Source organism: Mesoplodon mirus, assembly GCF_964341445.2.
Source record: "Mesoplodon mirus genome assembly, chromosome: 3".
Lineage (NCBI taxonomy): Eukaryota > Metazoa > Chordata > Mammalia > Artiodactyla > Ziphiidae > Mesoplodon > Mesoplodon mirus.
In genome coordinates this window covers 61,197,830-61,218,051 of record NC_138978.1, presented here as the reverse complement: position 1 = coordinate 61,218,051, position 20,222 = coordinate 61,197,830, and the positions used below count along the sequence as shown (strand labels likewise).

At 41.5% G+C, this 20,222-nt stretch overlaps 1 protein-coding gene across 1 annotated transcript in view; it reads left to right on the top strand.

Moving 5' to 3' along the window:
• The window catches only part of SLC35D1 (solute carrier family 35 member D1), a 54,459-nt gene extending 42,812 nt beyond the window's left edge, over positions 1-11,647 (top strand). The window contains exon 12 of the mRNA XM_082611945.1: positions 6,880-11,647. Coding sequence (XP_082468071.1) covers positions 6,880-6,988 — 109 coding nt within the window. The 3' untranslated portion in view covers positions 6,989-11,647. The remainder of the gene's footprint in view (positions 1-6,879) is intronic.
• The last annotated feature ends 8,575 nt before the right edge of the window (positions 11,648-20,222 follow it).

Below are 20,222 nucleotides of genomic sequence, written 5' to 3'. Positions count from 1 at the left end.
TGCTGTGAATATTCCATTTCATAGAGGGGCTGAGAAACTTGCCACATACTACCCAGCTGGTAAATATTCAATCCTTGATTGCCTTCCACATTTTCTTAACTGCAGTCTAGTAAATAGTGAATAGATGAATGAATTTATTTTCATATCCCTTCAGGATATGTCATCATACTGGTTATATAACTCTTAAGTCAGCCTCCTTTTGTGTAACACAACCCATTTTACTGTAGCTTCTGACACCAAACTAGAGTCTATGCAGTCTTTGGGGTGGGCCATGGTGCAGCTCAGAGTCTAGCTCCAGAGTTAGGTTCTGAGGACTTTGGTCTAGCTATCTCTGCCCAGCGCCTGAATCTACAATTCGTTCATTTTGGACTCCTTTGCCTGTTTCCTTAAAAGGATGTGCTGCTTCCTAGTTCCAGACTTCTCCTCCTGAATAATTCCATCCTAGCAGACTCTCTTCTGGTTCTAGGCTTCTCCTGAAGTAAGGACATGAGCTTTTCCTTTACTTAGTAGTTCTCTCATTTGGAGAGAGAGAGGACATGTTTTGTATTATCAGTTGGTTGCTGCTGCTGTAACAGTTACCAGGCTTTTTAGAGTTAAATAACTGGCATCTCACTAGAATAACTTGGACTTTTAAATAGGATGTAGGAGGTTAACTAGCCCTTGGTTATAGTATAATTCCTTACAGAAGAGCACCGAAATGGAATATAACCAAAAAATGTGTGTTTTGTTATGGGTACTGCTGCTAGCTATTTATATATAGTTCACTTTTCATGACCTCAGTTTTCATGTGCTCGGTTTTTAAGCTAGAGTTGTCTATACTAGTTCTGCCACTAGACTTCTCTGATTCACCCTGAGGAAGTCCTGTGAAACTGTGTCATGTGGTCATTAGGTCTAAAGTTATTTTGCAGAAGACTAATGACATTTGAAGGAACTTCTTCCAGGTGTAGGAAATACATAAAATATATTATCTTTTTAAAAGTTCTGATGGGAGTCCTCTACCCACATTTTAAGGTGTTTTAAGAGGCAGAAAAGAAAAAGGAATAGAAGTAGGGGAGAAAATGATGGAAATGCTTGAGTAGTTTGGACTCAGCCCCGAGGTGGAGATTAGTATCAAAGATGCCATACTGATTTCTTGAGGGAAGAGCAAGTGGAAAGGTCCTGAAGTGGGAATGTGCCTGGTGTGTTCAAGAACCAGCAAGGAGGCCAGTGTGGCAGGTGGGAGTGGAGTGCCTGAAATGAGATGGGGCCGTAGAGGTAATGGGGTGGGGGCAGATTAGGGACAACTTTTAAGAGATAGGAAGAGAGTTGGAGGATTTTGAATAGAGGAGTGACATGATCTGATTTAGTTTTAATAGGACCACCCTGGCTACTGTGATGAGATTAGACCAAAGGAGGAGGAGAAGTGTGAAATGTTTATATTAATAGTAATGGCTTTCATTTATATAGGAATCACATAGCATTTATAATAACATTAGGCATTTATATGGCATTAATAATAGCAATGCCAAGGCCCTTTTAACACATTCCCTCAAAAGAGCTTTCAATAGCTGTCATCACTCAAAGGTCACAAGGTATCTATCCAGACTGGCACCAGTAATAAAGGTTGTGGTAGTCTCAGAAACTAAAATCACACAGAGTTGCTTGGGAGATTTCATAGTGGAAAGGATACTTAGGCCAGGACTTGACCAGTGGGTAGGATTTGGAGAGGTGGGAAAGAGAAGGGTGGGTATTCCAGCCATGCAGTACTGCGTGAGCAGAAGTGTGGGGCTAGATGTTGGGTGGAGGCTGGGGAGGTGCTGGTAGGAACTCCAGTACAGCTAGAGCAAGACGTATTTCACAAGGGTGAAACAGACCTTCCTCAGTATTTCCAGGGGGTTGGTTCCAGGACCTGCCGTGGATGCCAAAATCCGCAGATGCTCAAGTCCCATGGTCAGCCCTCTGTATCTGTGGGTTCTACATCCCCAGGTACCAGGGGCTGACTGTGCTAGAGAAGTAGGTTGGTGCCTGAGTGCAGAGTGCCTTGAATGTCTCATAATGGGAAGGATGAATACCCAGCTAGGAAAATACTCTGAGAGTTACTAATACACTACAGATGGTAGAGGTTAGGTCAAGTCTTGCTTACTCATATTACAATTAAGGCCTAATTGGGATGACCAAAACCCGGAAGGTTTTACTATATTTAGGACTCCTTGATTTTCTGGATGAATAAGTTGGTGTGCAGCCACAGAGATGGGGGAGAAGCAACAACTGCCAAAACCCCTTTCTTCTTTTTGCTTTTTGCCAGTATTAGTCCCTGGTATGCCTTAGCATTTTGACTTTTACCCCTATTGGATGTCTACTGTATGCTGATTAACCTTTTGAAAATGATCGGTTGTCCTATTAAGTCTATAATGTAGTTATGTAATTTAACATATAATTATATTTAACATTGTTATATAAATAAATTATATAATTTAATTCTCACATCAATCCTGTAAGGGTGGTATTCTAATCACCATTTTACAGATGAGGAAGCTAAGGTTCTGAGAGTTCTGAGAGTAACTTGCCCCACATTATAGAATTTTGCAAATGTCAGAGTCCACAGTTAAATGCTTTCTAGTTAACCCTGTGTCACCTCTCTGTTTCCCTTTGTTCAGATAGGAGCTCTGGAAGATAGATGAAGAGGCAACATAGCTCTGCTTTATGTGCCTGGTGAGAAAGATGAGAAAAGGGTCCCTAGCAGCTGCTGTGTGTGGAGTGGAGATGGGGTGTCCCTGGTCACTGTAGGAAGAATGTACTCAGAGGCCCTGCCTCAATTATTTGGCAGAAATTGTGTGTATTAGGAAATCGCAGTAAAAGTCAAACTGTCTTAGTTCATAGGTTTTGATATTGGTTGACATATTTTACACATGGAATATGGAAGGCAGGGTCTAATTTAAGAGGCAGAGCTACCTGGCTACACCTGTGAACAGACAGGTCCGCTGCAGGGGGAGATGGAGACAGCCTGTTCCTTCAGACTCTTGTCCGCAGCCATGGAGCTGCTACATGGAGGGCACTTTTAGTATATGTTTGTAGGATGGATTTCTAATCGTATGAGGCTGGTAAATATGTCCATGGCTGTGTAGGTCTCGGAGAGGTAGGTTGTACTTGTCTGATCTTTGGAAGGTCAGGCGTGGATCAGAGCAGGTGAAGTGGCACTATCCAGCACTTGCCAGCCAGGCTTGTGGTATTCTAACTAGACCCCTGTCTGCAGGACACTCTTGCTTTGTCTCTTTCTTCTGTTTCTTTCCTGGCTGTGTCTGCCACAGCAGGTCTCAGTGAATTAATAATTGGTAGTACTATGATCTGAATATTAGGCAGATGGAGAATTGCTTAAGATTTTAAAAAATCAGTATTTAGGATTGTCAAATATATAAATACCAATTCCAAAGTATCAGAGGTCAACTTTAATATGAATACTTATAGAGCCAGTAGATTAATGAGAAGTTTTTTGAAGTAGCAGATTTTGATTCAGAATCATTTGATAGTGATGTATAAAAATTTAGATATAGGCCTTTCCCCCCCAAATTGAGTTTTTCCCCTTTCTTTTCTCAGTCCTCCTCATCTCCTCCTTCCAGCTTCCCCACATTCCCAAAGTTTCTAGGAAGCAAGTTATATTCTTCCCACAGCATTAACTCATCACTGCTTTTTGGCACGTGGTGTCTTTGTTGATGAATGTTTACTTCTTTTCAGGTGATTCAGGAAAGGCCATTTCTGAAAATGTAAACGTTTGATAATGATCAAGTCAGGAATAAAGATGAGATGAAAGCCTTTTATTATTGCCTCATGTTGGAACTTGTGATAACCTGAACAGTCTGTACTCTTTAATCTCCAGAGTTAAGAATAATGGTTTCTGTTTTGGTTTTGCTCTGATTATTTAAACAACTCTGTGGTAACAAGATGCCCTTTTCTTGCATCAGGAATCTTCTTATTATACCTTATTATACCACTCTACCTTTTGTTAACAATTCATCTCGCCTCTAGCCTGTGAGTATTGGAGCTTACATGGAAGTGGGGAGAAGGGAATAACTATTTCTTGATTGCTTACTCTGTGTGCCAGGATTAGGGCCTGGTTCTTTATACGTGTTATCTCATTTATTCTTCAAACAAATCTAGGTAGATAGTATTATTCTTATCTTTTTAGTACAGAACTAGAATCTCAAGAGAAATTAACAAATTTAATTTGTTAAATTTAAATCTGTGCCCAGGGGCACAGAGCTAGCAGTTACATTCAGATTTGAACCAATACCTAACTCCAGAGTCCATGTTTTTTGTCACACTAACTACGCTAGGGATATAGGGTCCTAGGATCACCATAAGGAGGAAGTCCAGAGTAAATTCCAGGGCGTTCTTTGTTGTCTTCTATCCTATATTGCTCCATTATTTCTATTTAGGTGAAATCGGCTTAACATGAACATAATAGATTGTCTTGGCAGGAGAAATAAAAGAGAACATTGTTATGTTTTAGGTTGTCATAGGAGAGGGGATCTAGAGGAGGATAGGATGAAAGTAAGAAAGAGCATTCCTTCTACTTTTTTGTGGGGTTGGAAGCAAAGAGAAATTGACTATCATGTAGATGTACATGTGAACCTCAAAGAAATTTTAGCTTTGATCGGGAAGGCTATGGTAAGCTGTCTGTCTCCTTGGGTCCTAGCCTAGCCCAGCTACGAAGGAAATCATTTACTTGATGCATTAGATAAATAAGAGAAGTTTCCAGAAGAGTCAGATCAAATGCTGAAAGGAAAAAAGAAGAAGAAGAAGAAAAAAAAGAAAATGGAAGAAAGCAACCAGATGAAGGAAAAGATGAAGCTCTGTGAACACTGGCCCAGGGATGGGTTCATGAGGCTCCTTTCTTTGAATGGGGCCATAGCAGATATTCAATTCAGCAGTTATTTAATTGTGCTGCTACAAAGTGCCAGGCCTGTGTAAGGCACTCTGTAGAGCTAAGAGTAAAGCCTTGGGAAATTCATAGGCTGATGGGAACAAAATAAAGACAGGTACCTGCACTATCAAGTGGAGCAGGGGCTATAGGGAGGAAGCCGATTCAGTGGAGAAAATCAGACAGACTTGGGTTTTATTCTGGTCCATCATTAAGGTACTTTGTGACCCTGAGCAAGGTAACTTATGACTTCTGGGACTCAGTTTCTTCATCCCTAAAATGAGCACCTTGAAGGGATATTATAGTGGCAGGAGGTGTATGTAAAATGCCTGGCACGTAGTAGACTTTAATAAATGGTCACAATTTGATTATTTAGTACCCTGAATGCCTGATCTTGCTTCCTTATTTGCAGGAGCTATGCAGCTTTTACCCTCCTGGGACTGGGATGCCAAAGTCCAGAGGAGAATAGAACTAATTTCAAATAAGCAGCAAGTTTATGAATCAGGTGGTCAGGTAGAAAGTGGGGGCCAAATCCAGGATGGAGACATCCGAAAGAGTGTAGGCTAGGCTGCCAGCTGGAGTCCCTAGGGAGTCACAGGTGGCAGGCTTGGCGATAGAGCTGGTCAGGGCAGTTTAGCGTGTCAGCTCTTTGAGCTCCTCCAGCTTGCTTTCAGTTTAGTGATTGGGGCAGGAGGCTATGTAGTCCAGGTGAGAGTAGACAAGAATAATCACTGTCGCAAAAGAATGAACCCTCCTGCCGTTAGCTGTGGTAGACAAGTGTGAGGGGTAGCAGCAACCAGCTCAGAGTCTGAGGGCTCAGATGACAGGTTCTCCACTGTGAACTTGATTCTAGTCGGAGAGAAATGAACTCTGTGAATCTCCCCCAGGGTCTGCATGTTTACTTACTTATTGGGATGTTTTTTACTCTTATTAAAAATAATATTTCTTTGTCTTGAATGATTATTTTTGAAAATGCAGAAAATACATATAGAAATCACCTATAACCTTAGATGTAACCATTTTTAAAAAATAAATTTATTTTATTTGCTTATTTTGGGGTGCTTTGGGTCTTTGTGGCTGTGCGCGGGCTTTCTCTAGTTGCGGAGAGCATGGGCTACTCTTCGTCGCGGTGCGCGGGCTTCTCATTTTGGTGGCTTCTCTTGTTGCGGAGCACAGGCTCTAGGTGCACGGGCTTCAGTAGTTGTGGCACTTGGGCTCAGTATTTGTGGCTCGCGGGCTCTAGAGCACAGGCTTAGTTGCTCCGTGGTGTGTGGGATCTTCCCGGACCAGGGCTTGAACCTGTGTCCCCTGCATTGGCAGGCGGATTCTCAACCACTGCGCCACCAGGGAAGCCCCCAGATGTAACCATTGTTAATATTCTGGTTGTGTTCCTTTAAGACAGTTTTCTATTATGATGCATATTAATATACATATTCATGTTCATTTAAATAAAATGGGGTTGGACAATACTTAATATTTTGTAAGATTACAAAATACGGTCATTGCCAGTTTTTATTTTATATCATTTAAATGGATGCATAGTATTCTATTGTATGAATTTATATGATTCCTTATTGTGGGACATTTATCCTTTAGCTAATTTTCTGCAATTATAGATTTTGTGGTAAATACTTTGTCAGTAAGTCTATGAAGATGTATACAATTCATCCGTGAAATGGATTGCTCTGTCAAAGGATAAGCAGAATTCTAAGGTTTTTATTTCAACAAATTGTCATGCAGAAAGGCTGTATAAAATTGGCACTCCTGCTGGCAGGTATGTGCAAACATTCATTTTCCCAAAGCATCAACAGCAGTGGATAATATCATGATGAGGGAAATGTCTCTAGTTTGGTAGATGAAAGTGCTGTATGTTTTAGTTTTATGTGCTGTTGATTTGTAAAGGTAGCTCCAATGCTCACACCAGTCTCCCTTACATTTGTCATTCCTTCCTTCTTCTCTGATGGTGGTTTTCTATTTTGCAGCATTGCTGGGAGCCTGGTGTATTCCTACATCACTTTCTCTGAAGAGCAGCTGAGCAAACAGCCAGAGGCCAGTAACAAGCTGGACATTAAGGGGAAAGGAGCAGTATGACCAGAGGATTGCATCAACTGCATAGGCCCAAGTTTCTGATCAACTCGGAACACTGGCAATTCTTATACAGATTCTGAGGTGTCTTGATTATGGAGAAAATACCATTCCTTTGCACTTGTACAATCTGAGGATTGATTGCTGCCTTTCAAAATTTTATGAGAGAAACTTATAATTGACTCTTTTAAATATGCCATTTGAATTAATTTATATCAGACTGGAAAATGTACTGGGCTTTTTAATTTATTTTTCTTCTATGCCAACAGTGAAACATCAATGTTTTGAAAATATTTTATTCCATAGTTTGATATCCAAGTGTCCCTGAGAGCTGCATATATGAAGTGCTCCACCTGGAGCCTCATCATTCACATCGTTGCCGCGTCTGGAGGCACTTTAGCCTTCCTTCTGCTGGAAATGCAGCCAAGGATCTTAAATTTCTCTTCCTTGAATTTTCTTTCTTAACAATTGCATTTTCTTCATAAGGATATCATCACTGCTTTTGCCAAAGATGACATCTTTGGCGCTAAAGAAATGTGTGCAGCTTTGAAGTGTACTGGCTTCCACGTTGGCTTCCCTAAGAACTCATGGGATGAACAGAGTGCTTTCCTTGAAAATATCCTATTCCCTCTTTGTCGTGTAGGATGAGGATAATGAAGGGACGGAGGAAGTAGGCCTTTTCCTCATTTATTCGTCTGTCTCTGATTCATTCATTCAACTAAAATGTATTGAGTATGTAGTATGTGCCAGGCATTGTACTAAGTGCTGGGGGTAAAGGGATGTTTTGGAGGTAGTTGCCTTGATCTCACTCCTGCTATAGTGACCGAGGGTTAGACAGAGAACTTAGCTCTGTCGACTTATTTAGAAGACGTTGTGACTATGAACAAGTCATGGAAATTTTTTCACCTCTCAGAAACTGCAGATCTGTAAGTAGGGTTGGAAGCACCTGTCTACCAGCCCCATGGCGATGTGAAACCACATGCTACAGTGTATGTCACATGTATGTGAAAAGCTGCAATTGTAAACCATGCAACTCAGCCTTTTTTCTCTGAGTGAGAATGGTATGCAGGGAAGTTGACCATCATCTGTTTCCCCATGCTTCCCACCTCTGGGTTTGGTTGCTACTCTTTTTACTCGTCCTTGAATCACTATGACTACGTCTTATATTTTTGAGTTTATGGTTTGAGGCGAAAGGCTGGTTAGATGTTTCTACATTGTCGAGGCTTGGACTGTCTCTGGCAGTGTCAGTGTTAGAGCCATCACCTTCCTTTCCACTTCAATGGCACGAGCATACCTATTTCCTTTGGACACTCCCACCTACATTCCACATCCCTTGGTCACTTGATGAGCATGCCAAGAGCATGGTAAGTTCTCTCAAGACCAGTGCTGCATCCTGGAGAGCAGCTGTGGATGGGCATGCCTAAATTGCCTCTTTGGGTGGGTCAGGTGTTAACTCAAACACAGTAGTGTGACTTGGCTTAGAGGCATCCATTGACTTTGGAGATGAGTGTTTGCTCAGGCCAGCTGTGCAGTCGTTGTGTAAGAGGCTGGTACTTTTGTGTTGGTGTACACTCTGGCTTCCATTTCATTAGGTTTGCAATCTACTGGCCTTTGTTGACCTAAACAGTATTTTGGTGCCTCAACAGGGACCTGGAAGGTTTTGATTTCTTTTTATTTTTGAAAAAGTATTATATTGAGGTCATTTCACATTCATATCTTTCCCTTATTTTGTCTTTATCGAAGCCTGGCCAGTGGTGCCGGGTCCCTAGAATTAGCCTCATGGCCAACTCCCAAGTTACAAGCTCCAGGTAAGGGGTCCTAAGGCTCACTTTTTTCCAGTATTATGTGAGCTGAGAAAATTCAAGTGGGAGAATAGGATATTATCTTGTACAAGATACCTTATTGTCCCTGCTTTATTGATAAGAAAACAAGACTCAGAGAAAGTTAGGTGACTTGCCAGTAAGTCACAATTCCTGTTTTTTCCACTGAACCATGCTGCCCATGATAACCTCCCTTCTCCTCTGAGGGAGTGAGGAAATGGGGCTGCCAGCTAAGCTAGCTTGAGCTCTTTCAGGGAGGCAATCTGTTGATTGAATTTGGAGTCAGAGAGGAATAGGCTCTGCGAATCAGGGAGAATGATGGGTCAGTCTACACGCCTGAGCTTCTGTCTCACTTCCAGGCTGGCCTCGGTTGACATGCACTTCTGGCTGTGAATGTTGCTGCCACTGCCTGGTTTTGCCACTGGGGACAGTGGGAAGTCATGGGAGCTAATTTTAGCAGTTCTGTTCCTTCTTCTATCAGCCACATGGAGGAGGGAACTTTGATGTTAGAAATAGTTTGTGTGCATTTAGAGGTGTTGGACTAAAACCCCACCAGGGGTTGAACTGCTTCTTGGGGATCAGGTTCCCTTGAAGATCTGTCATCTCCTCAGGTTTATTTGAGGAAATCATGGATAGTTATAACTTCACTAGATGCACATGACCTCAGGGCTCCTGGCCTATGCTGAACTTTCTGGATGATTAGAAGCAGTAGAGTAGTTTACAGCTTCTGCTCTATCCATGTTGATTGCTGGATGCCCCCTTCAACTGTCACCAACATTTCAAGATAAGAGAAAGAAGCCTGGGGAAGTTGGAGATTGAATAGACTGGCCAACCATTTTTGAAGTTTGTTTTCAATTACGTGCAGGCTTGGTTATGGCACACACAAAGAGATTTACCTGGTATTCCAGCATCTTATAAGGCAAAAGTTCTTTGACCTGTTAACTACCTCTTGGAAGAAAGAGAGACAGTATAGAGTTAAATGCTTAAATTTGCCCTTTGAGACAGATGAGCTGTGGTGAGAATTTTGAAAACACATTAGTGAAGTGGCTCCTCTTGAGTCAGTGACAGTGATGTTGTCTTTGGCCAGTCTGTTTTTAAGGCAGTGCCAGATTGATTTGAATAACCCTGGTTGGCCAGGCTACACATTGCTAACATGTCAGGTGATTTTTAATACCCTTATATGGCAGTTGGCTGTATGAGTCAGTCATTTGTAGGATCCACCTTGCACGTAGGTTAAGAAAGAAAAGTATGTTTGCAAGTTTGTTGTTTGTAGTCCTAGTGTATCAGGAATGCATGGTAAGTTCACATCAGTAACGCTGATGTAGGATCTTCGTGGAAAGAATAGTAGAATTTCACTTTTGACTGGTTTGGGATGGAACCCAGGATTTGGGGAGGGCCTGCCTTTGCTTTCATTATTATGGCGTCATTCAGTGAGCAAAGATTGACTGTTTTATTCCAGGCATTATGCTAAGCTCTGGGGCATCTAAGATGAAGAGGGCAGGGTTCTTGTTCTCAAGGAATGTATAATTCTTTAGCCAGACCCCGATTGAGAGAAAGAAGCAGATGAAAGGAGTCCGTGATTTATGAGTAAAAGCCGCCTGCACAGTTGTCAGCACCGCTGATCAGGGGTGTCCCACACACAGCGCTGAATGAAGCACTTTTTTAATCTAAGAGGAGTTATAACTCCTACTAGTCCCCCAGCTCTGAGATGCGTGCCAGGCCATTAGAATTCTGTGAATAGCCTGGGTCCCTCCTCCCTCTCGTGCATGCATTCTTGCTTCCTCAGAGCTACAGCTATGTACTACTGGTCCTCCTTATGAACGAGGCTGTAATTGATTTTTCCCTCCCTGAGGGGGGAAAAAATACTCAGAATAAATGAGATAACAGATGCAAACTACTCAGCACAATGCCTCCTACATATTAGGCACTCAGCACATGTTGTTATTGTCATTATTTCATGGTAAGACTATAGGCAAAGATTAAGATTCTTAATTAGTGCTCCTTAAATGCTAGAGGCTGGGCAGTGTATTTCTTTTAAAATGTGACCCTATACTTTGTTGCCTCTAGAATGCTTTGTTTTAAAGAACAGTTTCTGCTCACGGTTAAAGAATGGTTTCTGCTCACGGCCGTCTTTTATTAAATACCTACTGGATATAATTGTGGATATTGTGTGATGCAGGTGAATCCATCTGTTTAAAAAAAATAAAATTACTTTAGTATTTTGGTAAATTTAAAAAAAAAAAGAAAGAAAAATTATTTTCTACCTTAGAGGAAGATAATTACACCTCAGAATGGTGACTCCGTTAAAACTTCCCCAGTTTGTCACCTTAAGGTAGCTCCTGTATAGGTCAGACATTCCTTCTTCCCTTCTCCGAATTAAATGCATCAACTTCATGCTGCCTCTGTGTCCAGGCTTTTGTCAGTTGGTGTTTGTGAACCTCTGGCACCATTGCTGTTTTCTAAACCTACCTTCTAGTTCTTACTGTTAGGATGCCACTTCATCATGGTATGAGGAGGTATTCTATGGTGGGTTTTTTTTTAAGCTTGCTTTTTTGAAAATGCTTTTTAAAAAGAAATCTACTGGTTAGATTTTTTGTCTCACAAAAATGTTTTTAGATATTATTTTGTTCATAAATGTTTCTTTCTCATGCTGATGATCAACTGAGTTTGTCTACAAATGTTGGCCTATCACAGTATTTTTTCAATACAGATTCTATTTACCAAATGACCATTTTAGTGTTTTTAAAAGTACCGAGGATTGAGATATGTAAATCAGGTGACATAATATGAAAATTATGTGCCTAAATATTTTTGTAAAGGTGTCAAATAAATACTTTTTCTTCAACACATGTATTAAAATTTCTTTCTAAGTGCCTACAAAGACAGTCAAGCGCTGTAAGTATGCCTGAATTTAAGAGGATGGCATCCAAGTTAGTTAACTGAGACCCAGTAATAGAGAAAATACTGTTTGCCATTGTGATATTATGATTTATAATAAGAAATATACATTTGGTCTTTGTCCCTATTCCTGGCACACAGTTCCTAAAACCCTTGTAATTTTCTTAAGAGCTATAGGAACATCTTTTGTTACAGTATTTAGTATCGTTTCCAGTTCCTGAAATAGCTCCAGAGCCATAACAGTGAAATGGGTGTCTTTCGTTAGCATCTTTCAACCATACCTGATTTTATGTTAATGAGGTGACTTTTGGAAACTCCCTAAGGCTGGGAGCTGGTTGCCCGGGGAACCAACTGAATGATTTATATTGGAACTTTCAACCTCCACACACCCGCCCCCTCCAAGTGGAGGGGAGAGGGGCAGGAGGTTAAATCAATCACTAATGGCCAATGATTTAGTCAATCATGTCAACATAATGAAGCCTACATCAAAATCCATGAACTTTGAGATCTGGACAACTTCCAGATTATCGAACATGCATAAGTGCTGAGATGATGATGCTTCTGGAGAGGGCATGGAATCTCGGCACCCCTCTCCATGTACCTTGCCCTCTGCATCTCTTCCATCTGCTGTTCCTGATTTGTATCCTTTTGTAATAAACTGGTAGTTTAGTAAGTAAACTGTTTTCCTGAGTTCTGTGAGCCACTCTAACAAATTAATCCAATGTGAGGAGAGGGTGGGATATATAGCTGTTTGTTCAGAAGCACAGGTAACAATCTGGATTTGTGATTTGTGTTGGAAATGCGTTGGGGAACAGTCTTGTGAGACTGAGCCCTTAGCCTGCAGGATCTGATGCTAACTCTGGGTACATAGTGTCGGAACTGAATTACAGTGCACACAACCTGTGTAGCAGACTGGCTTGGTAGGGAAAAAGACATATTTGGTGACCAGAAATATTGTGAGTAGAGCATTGAGAAGACCCAGGGGCAGTTTTTCCTTTATAACCATTCAATGCTTTGCATGAATAGCACATATGACTAAATATCCACTGTCTTTGGTGTACTTGTGGTAAGCTGAAAGGAAAAAAATGCTGATAACCTCTCTCTGCTTTTAACATATTTCATCTGCTTAATCGTGTTTAAGGCTCTGAGTAGCTTTATTAGGAAATAACCCCAAACATGCTCATCAGGAAGCATTTTTTGGTACTGGCACACTCAACAGAGGTAGAAGTATATTAAGGCATTAAAAAAATGGTAAAACATAACAAAATTTACTATCCTAATACTTTTGAAGTGTACAATTCAGTCATATTATGTATATTCACATTGCTGTGCAATCAGTCTCCAGAACTTTTTCATCTTGTAAAACTGAAATCCGTAACCATTAAGGAGCTCCCCTTGCCCCTAGTCCCTGGCAGCTACCATTCTACTTTCTGTCTCTCTGAATTGGACTACTCTAGATAACTCGTATGAGTGAAATCATACAGTATTGGTCATTTTGTGATTGTCTTATTTCACTTAATGTCCTTGAGGTTCATCCGTGTTGTAGCACGTGTCAGAATTTTTCTTTTTTGAGGCTGAATAATTTTCCATTGTATGTATATACCAGCTCTTGTTTATCCGTTCATCCACTGACGGACACTTTGGTTTCTTCCACCTTGTGGCTATTCTGAATAATACTGCCAAACAAGCCAAGCTGTCACTTTGGGTTGCTCTAAAAATTGCCACAGACTGGGTAAACAACAAACATTTTTTTCTCACAGTTCTGAGGCTGGGATGTCCAAGATAAAAATGCCAGCAGATCTGGCATCTGGTAAGAGCCCACCTCCTGGTTTGCAGATGTCCATCTTCTCATATCCTCACGTGGTGGAGAGCAGAGAGGAAGCAAGCTGTCTTGATTTTTCTTATAAGGGCTCTAATCCTGAGTGTCTCCACCTTCATGACCTAATTACCTCCCCAAGACCCCATCTCCAAATACCATCTTATTGGGGATTGGGGTTTCAACATATAAATTGGGGGAGGTGGATGGGACACAAAATCTATAGGAATGGGTGTGCGAATATGCTTTTGATTCTTTTTTGGAGTTGCTAGGTCATATAATAATTCTATTTTTAATTTTTGGGGGAGTTGCCATACTGTTTTCCATTGTGGCTGTGCTATTTTACATTCCCACCAGTAGTGCACAAGGGTTCCAATTTCAACACTTGTTATTTTCTGTTTTATTGATGGTAGCCATCCTACTGGGTGTGAGGTGATATGTTCTTGTGACTTGTATTTTCCTAATGATTAATGAGAATTTTTTCATATATTCGTTGGCCCCTTAATATACTTTCTTTGGAGAAATGTCTGTTGAAGTCCATTTTTTTTAATTGGATTTTTTTGTTCTTGAATTTTAGGCATTTCTTCATAAATATCCTGAATTTTAACATTATCTGCAAATACTTTCTCCCATTCTGGAGGTTGCCTTTTGATTCTTGTTGACTGGTGTCCTTTGATGTAGTTTTAAATTTTGATGTAGTGCAATTTGTCTATTTTTACTTTTGTTGACTATGCTTTTGGTGTCATATCCAAGAGATAATTGCCAAATCCATTGTCATGAAGCCTTTCGTCTATGTTTTCTTCTAAGAGTTTTATAATTTTAAGTCTTGGATCTGTTTTTAGTTAGTTTTTGTGTATGGTTCAAGGTAAGGATCCAGCTTTTTTTTTTTTTTTTTCCATGTGAATATCCAACTTTTCTGGCACTAGTTGGTGAAGAGACTGTTCTTAAGGCATGTGTTTTAATCAACTTTTTTTTTTTTTTTTTTTTTTTTTTTTGCGGTACGCAGGCCTCTCACTGTTGTGGCCTCTCCTGTTGCGGAGCACAGGCTCCGGACGTGCAGGCCCAGCAGCCATGGCTCACAGGCCCAGCCGCTCCGTGGCATGTGGGATTTTCTCGGACCGGGGCACGAACCCGTGTCTCCTGCATCGGCAGGCGGACTCTCAAGCACTGCGCCACCAGGGAAGCCCATTAATCAACTTTTAAATATCTTAGAGTTTTTTTCTTTCTAATTTGTGAGATATATGCTCTTTCACGCAGCCCCTTGCTGGTTTATCATCTCGCTTGGCTTCCACGCACGGGGCTGTCGGTTACTGGGGAGCAGCACGGAAGAGGCACTGTCGAGAGGAGCAGAGCACAGAGCTGGGGACTTTGTGTATCCACAGCAGGTGAGCAGTGACCACGTGCCCCCAGGACTTCTTCCCTGCAGCTCTCATCACATCTGTTCATCCATCCATCGAGCAAGGCTGAGCTCACTGAGGCCAGCGCGCAGCCTCTAGCAGAGGCCTGGCATGACCTTGTTTTACAGGTGAAGCTGAGGGAGGTACAGCTGTGCACTGTGGTTGTGGAATCCACGTTCCAATCCTGATCAGTCTTTGCTCTTCCCCACGGCACTAGATTCTTGTTTCTCCTCGTCTGCTTGTAATATACTTGGTGGTACCAAGCTCATCACCACCATATGCCTGTCAGTTGGCATTCTTCAGTCAGAGTTCACACACAGTGGACTTAAAGCTGGCAGGAGCTGGTGGCTGGTTGAGCCTGAGAAGGCAAAGCAGCCATGCTTTTCAGTTGTGCTGATGGTGCCCTCTTGTGGCCACAGCTATACCACTGGGGGAATCTGTGATGGAAAGCAATTTGCTTTCCAAGAAGGAGAAAAGCACTATGATTTACTTATTTATGCCTACTATATGCTGTTACAGAGTTAGGCCTCTATCATGCGTTTTCATGGGACAATATCGTTGTACAAATGGTGGCTTAAACAAGGCTGAGGGATTTGTCCCTCAGCTGGTAAACTGAAGTCTGGACTTTGATTCCAAAACCTTTTTTTCCAAAGAATTCCAGATAACATCCCTGTGTTAGGAGAATGCAGTAGGAGAGTCTCACCAGAGCGCCTCATCATGTCTGCTTATCCTTCAGGTAACTTGTTTTTTTCACTGGATATTTTTGAGGCCAATATCTACACATGATGACAGAAGCATGAAATTATCTGAGCTATATGTAAGAATCTATGGGAGGAAGAATGCCATTCTACCTGGGAATGGTAGGAAAAATTTCTTGGGAGAAACTGCATTTGAGCTAATTCTTGAGGGACAACTAGGATTCAACTGAGAAGCTATTGGAGGGACAGGCCTCCAGCATTCCAGGGCCACTGTATCTGTTTCTGCCTGGAATGCATTCCACCCCTCCCCCCATGTCTTTAGAGCACATGCCCCCATCTCTGTGGGCCTTCCTTGGCCAGCTGATCTGAAATGGTACCCCACCATACTCCCTGTCCCCTTCCATGCTTTATCTCCACAGCACTTGTCTCCTCTCATCAAATTTAAGCTTAGTGAAGGCAGAGATGTTGGTCTGTTTTGTTTGCTCTTGTGTCCCCGGCATGTAGAACAGTGCTGGGTAACGTTGTAGGGACACAGTATTTCCTGAATTGAATACATCTAGACAAAGAGTAGCCAATTAATAGCTACATTTTTTGAGCACAGCAAGGCAGAAACATAGCCTCTTCTTCATTTTAGAAAGATTATGCCAGCTGCAGTATTTGGATTGTATACTGTAGACTGACAAATTCAAATCTTACAGGGCCCAGGCAGGAAAGAAGTGTGAATCTGAAAGAATGCAGTCAATACATACGACAGTGAGTGGTAGGGCTTGTGGTACCTACCTGCTTAAAGGCATTTGAATTAAAACAAATCTGCCAGCCAGGTTTGGCCCACTGGCTACCAGTGTGCCTAAATCAAGGAACTGCTATAGATCAGATTTGCACTATAACAAGATCACTGAGGTTGCTGTGCATATTACTGTCAGGTGGTGGTCAAAGAAGGGTGGGGCTGTACAGGTAAGTACATCAGCTAGAGAAGGATGCACAGTCCTGGTGAGAAATGATGGGGTCCTAACATGTGGTTGTGAAAGCATGGCAGAGAAACAGGATTTGAGTTATTTTCAGAGGTAGAATTAATAGGTGTTGATGAAATCTGTTCTATTTTTGTTTATAAGTAAAACTGTGGTGACTTTTTTTTTTTTTTGGCTGAAATCTGATGTCTTCAGGAGACCAAACATGAACATTTTTAAGGTATTTATCTTAGGTTTCCAAGTGTTTTCCAAAAAGGTAAATTTGAAGTGTAGCCATGGAACAGAGTACATCCGCTACCCACAGTAAAAATAAGTTTACTGAGCATTTGCTACATGCTAGGGAGGCATTTCTTCTTGGCACCTTACATATAAGTACATTCGAATCCTCTAAACTGTCGTTTAATATAAGTCCTATTATTAACTTTATTTTAGAGGTGAGGAAATAGGCACAGGAAGGTCCCATTGTAGGACAGTGGTAATTGTGAGAAATTCTTTGCTTTACAGAATATAAATTTGCCTTCCTGTAAGGCCTACCTTTTGCTCTGAGTTCTTGGGGCTGCAGAACAGTGTAATGTTTGCGTGTGGAGGAAATGTCAATTTATTCTTTTAAATCAAATTACATGAGTCCCCATCTTGCCACTTGGCAGGATATTCAATCTCAGTCCTTCTCTAAGGTTAGACAAGATTGAAGGGAGAGTCACCTGGTGCCTAGAATATAGAAGGGGGACATTCTTGTCTTCAGCCCCTCATGGTCACTGCTGAACTCATCTTAATGACTAACTCTAAGGTGTCCTTTGAAGGCAGGTGGCACCACAGATTCCAGACTTCGGCACAGTGATATTTTTTCCTCCTGGAAGTTCCAGTGCCTTGAGTGCAGCCTGTCCTACACCCCATGTATCCATTCCTTTGATGTCTTACTCAACGAGATTTGCATTCCAGCTTTTCCCAGAGCCTACCGACCATCTTTTCAATTTGTGGACTTTCTCCTTTCCAAAACTGACTTGCGGGAAACAGGCTAGGAGAAAATGTTGTTTGCAAGCAACATCTGCTTTTTACCCCAGAACACACATCTTCCCTGAACGCAAAGATCCAACTTGGAAAAATAGAAAGTGAACAAAATCCAAATGATTGGAAAGGTTAAGTCTTTCAACTTCTCAAGGTGGCTTAGTTTCCCCATTTGTAAATTGGGGGAAATATCGTTGTGAGATTGGTTTATGAGTGTTTAGCCCAGTGCATGTAATGGCAATCACTCAATAATGGTACATGTATTATTTGCAATAGGCTTGTTTTAGCTGCCTAATGACCCTTCGTCTGTGATCGGCACATACTCCTTTTGAGGGAATGGCTCTTCCCCAACTCTCCTAGCCAAATGAATCCAAAAGGAGCTCCCACCTTATGAGTTGGCTAAAGGATGGCTAATAGTATTCACTTCCCTGGCCATAGGGACTGATTGGCCAAGGTTGAGCTCATGGCCCTAGCCACGAATACCTACTTATATATAACTATTAAGTGTCGTGAAAGAAAGAGACAGAGGGATCTGATCTTGTCTAAGAAGCTCAGTCTAAGGCTGTTGAACTTTGGACAAGTCATTTCTCCATTTTGGGCCTTAGGTTTTCCCTTCTATAAAATCAGAGGACTGAGTGGGAGGTTCCAGAAGGGTTACATCTGGGCTCTGGCAGGTTCCTCTCACCCACTTGCTGCTTCATGTACAGCCTTCTCCTTGGCTCTGCGCAAGGACCAGTGTACAGGGTTCTGTTGTAGCTGCCGTACCTAGCAAAGCACACCCTGCTATTTTACTTTTGGCTTCCTGTTTACCTTCCTCTTTGCCAGTTACATAACAAAGTAAAGGAAATTGGAATCAACTGCCAAGTGACTGCTACCAAATTTGAAGGCTACTACAAGCTTGTAATTCTGAAATTCACATTGCTCTGAAAACCAAGTTTTTTCTTGAGTCTGTTGGCAAACTCATTTGGCAGCAGTATTTGACCTGAAATTTGTATGAATACGAATACATTTTATTGTGGACATAAGTGTTTTTACCATAGGTTCTATACCCTGCCATGGATCTTTTATGGAACAGATGTATTACCTCCCTAAAATCTGAAAAATTCTGGCTATGGGGATTTTGGGGTAGGGGATTATAGACCTGTACTACTACTAGGTCTTTATCTAGTACTTTCTGGGGATTAAAAAAAATTTCCCATGTGTGATTTTATAATCCCTGTGATACTGGCACTGTGGGTATCATGCTTATTTTACAGATGGGCAGTTCAGCTGTTTATTTAGCACAATATGTATGACAAAAGTAGTGGCCAAATCAAGAGGAGAAATCTTGAAATATGGCTGAATTTGGATAAGTGGGATGGAAAGAGGTGGCATGGTGTAGAAAAGGCTGCTTGAATAGGAGGATTCTGAATAAAGTACAGTTGACCCTTGAATAGTGGGAGTGTTAGGGGTGCCTACCCCAATCCTGTGCAGTCAAAAATCCAAGTACTGCTATTTCTGCCTCCAAAGCAAAGGAATTAGTAAATGACTAAGGGCAGGAAGCTGAGAGTTTGGATAGAATCAGGGCTCAAACCCTAATTCTTTTGATTCCACATATTGTGATCTCCAATCAAACACTAACCTTCCCCCACACTTCAAGATCTGTAAAATGAAAATACAGGTACTATATTTATTGGAAAAAGATAGCCACGTATAAGAGGACCCAACACAGTTCAAATCTGTTTAAAGGTCAACTGTGCATATTTTAGACTATCCCTTGGTCGAAATGGAGGTATAATCAGAGATAAGGAAATCGAGTGGGTCCATCTTCTGAGAGTATGGTCAGAAAACAAACATGACCCTTCCTCTCATGAGGCTTACGATCACAAGGGGGTGATGATCCTACAAAGCCAAAATGGCCCCTGTGACTAGTGCTACATAGAAGACTTAAGTCTTTAGTAAGAGCCAGACCGATGTAAATCCACCTAGAAATAACTAACATTTTTGGCATATGGCCTTCATTGTTTTTCCTAACCATACATATGCATGAAATATATCCCTTTAACAAAATTGGGGCCATCCTGCTCTTTTCACTTAAAGGTATGACACAGATTGTGGCAGATGAGAGAGCTAAATGAGCTGTTTCATCCTTTTTGGCCGAGTATTAGCATTAGCCACTTAGGAGATTTGTAGACACAGCCCAATTGTGTTTATAGTGTTTCTGAAATGCAACTGCCTGTCTGCTGAACACTGGAGGCAGATGCAGACAGCAAAGCAGTAACAAAGCCACATGGCAAAGCAGTTCATGGAGCCGGGAATTCAGGCTGGTTTGAAAGCTCAGAACCACCAGCAATCCAAATTTCCACCATCTACAAATATGTGTTCAGAGTGGATTAATGGAGTATTCAAACTCAGAATGACTGGCACCACAGTAGCTCCTAGCCAGAGCTGGTTTCTCACGTTCACTCAGCTAAAGCACAGCTGGTGACAAGGGTAGACTACGGGCGAGTTCTTTCCCTCAACACAGATTTTCTGGTCAGGAATTTAAAGTGGCTCAGGAATTTAAAATGGCTCTGATGCCATTCTCTGCTTCATTTCTTCTGAAAGCAAACCACCCTAACTCAGGGTCCAGATCTTTTTCTGCTTAAAAAGCTTAAGT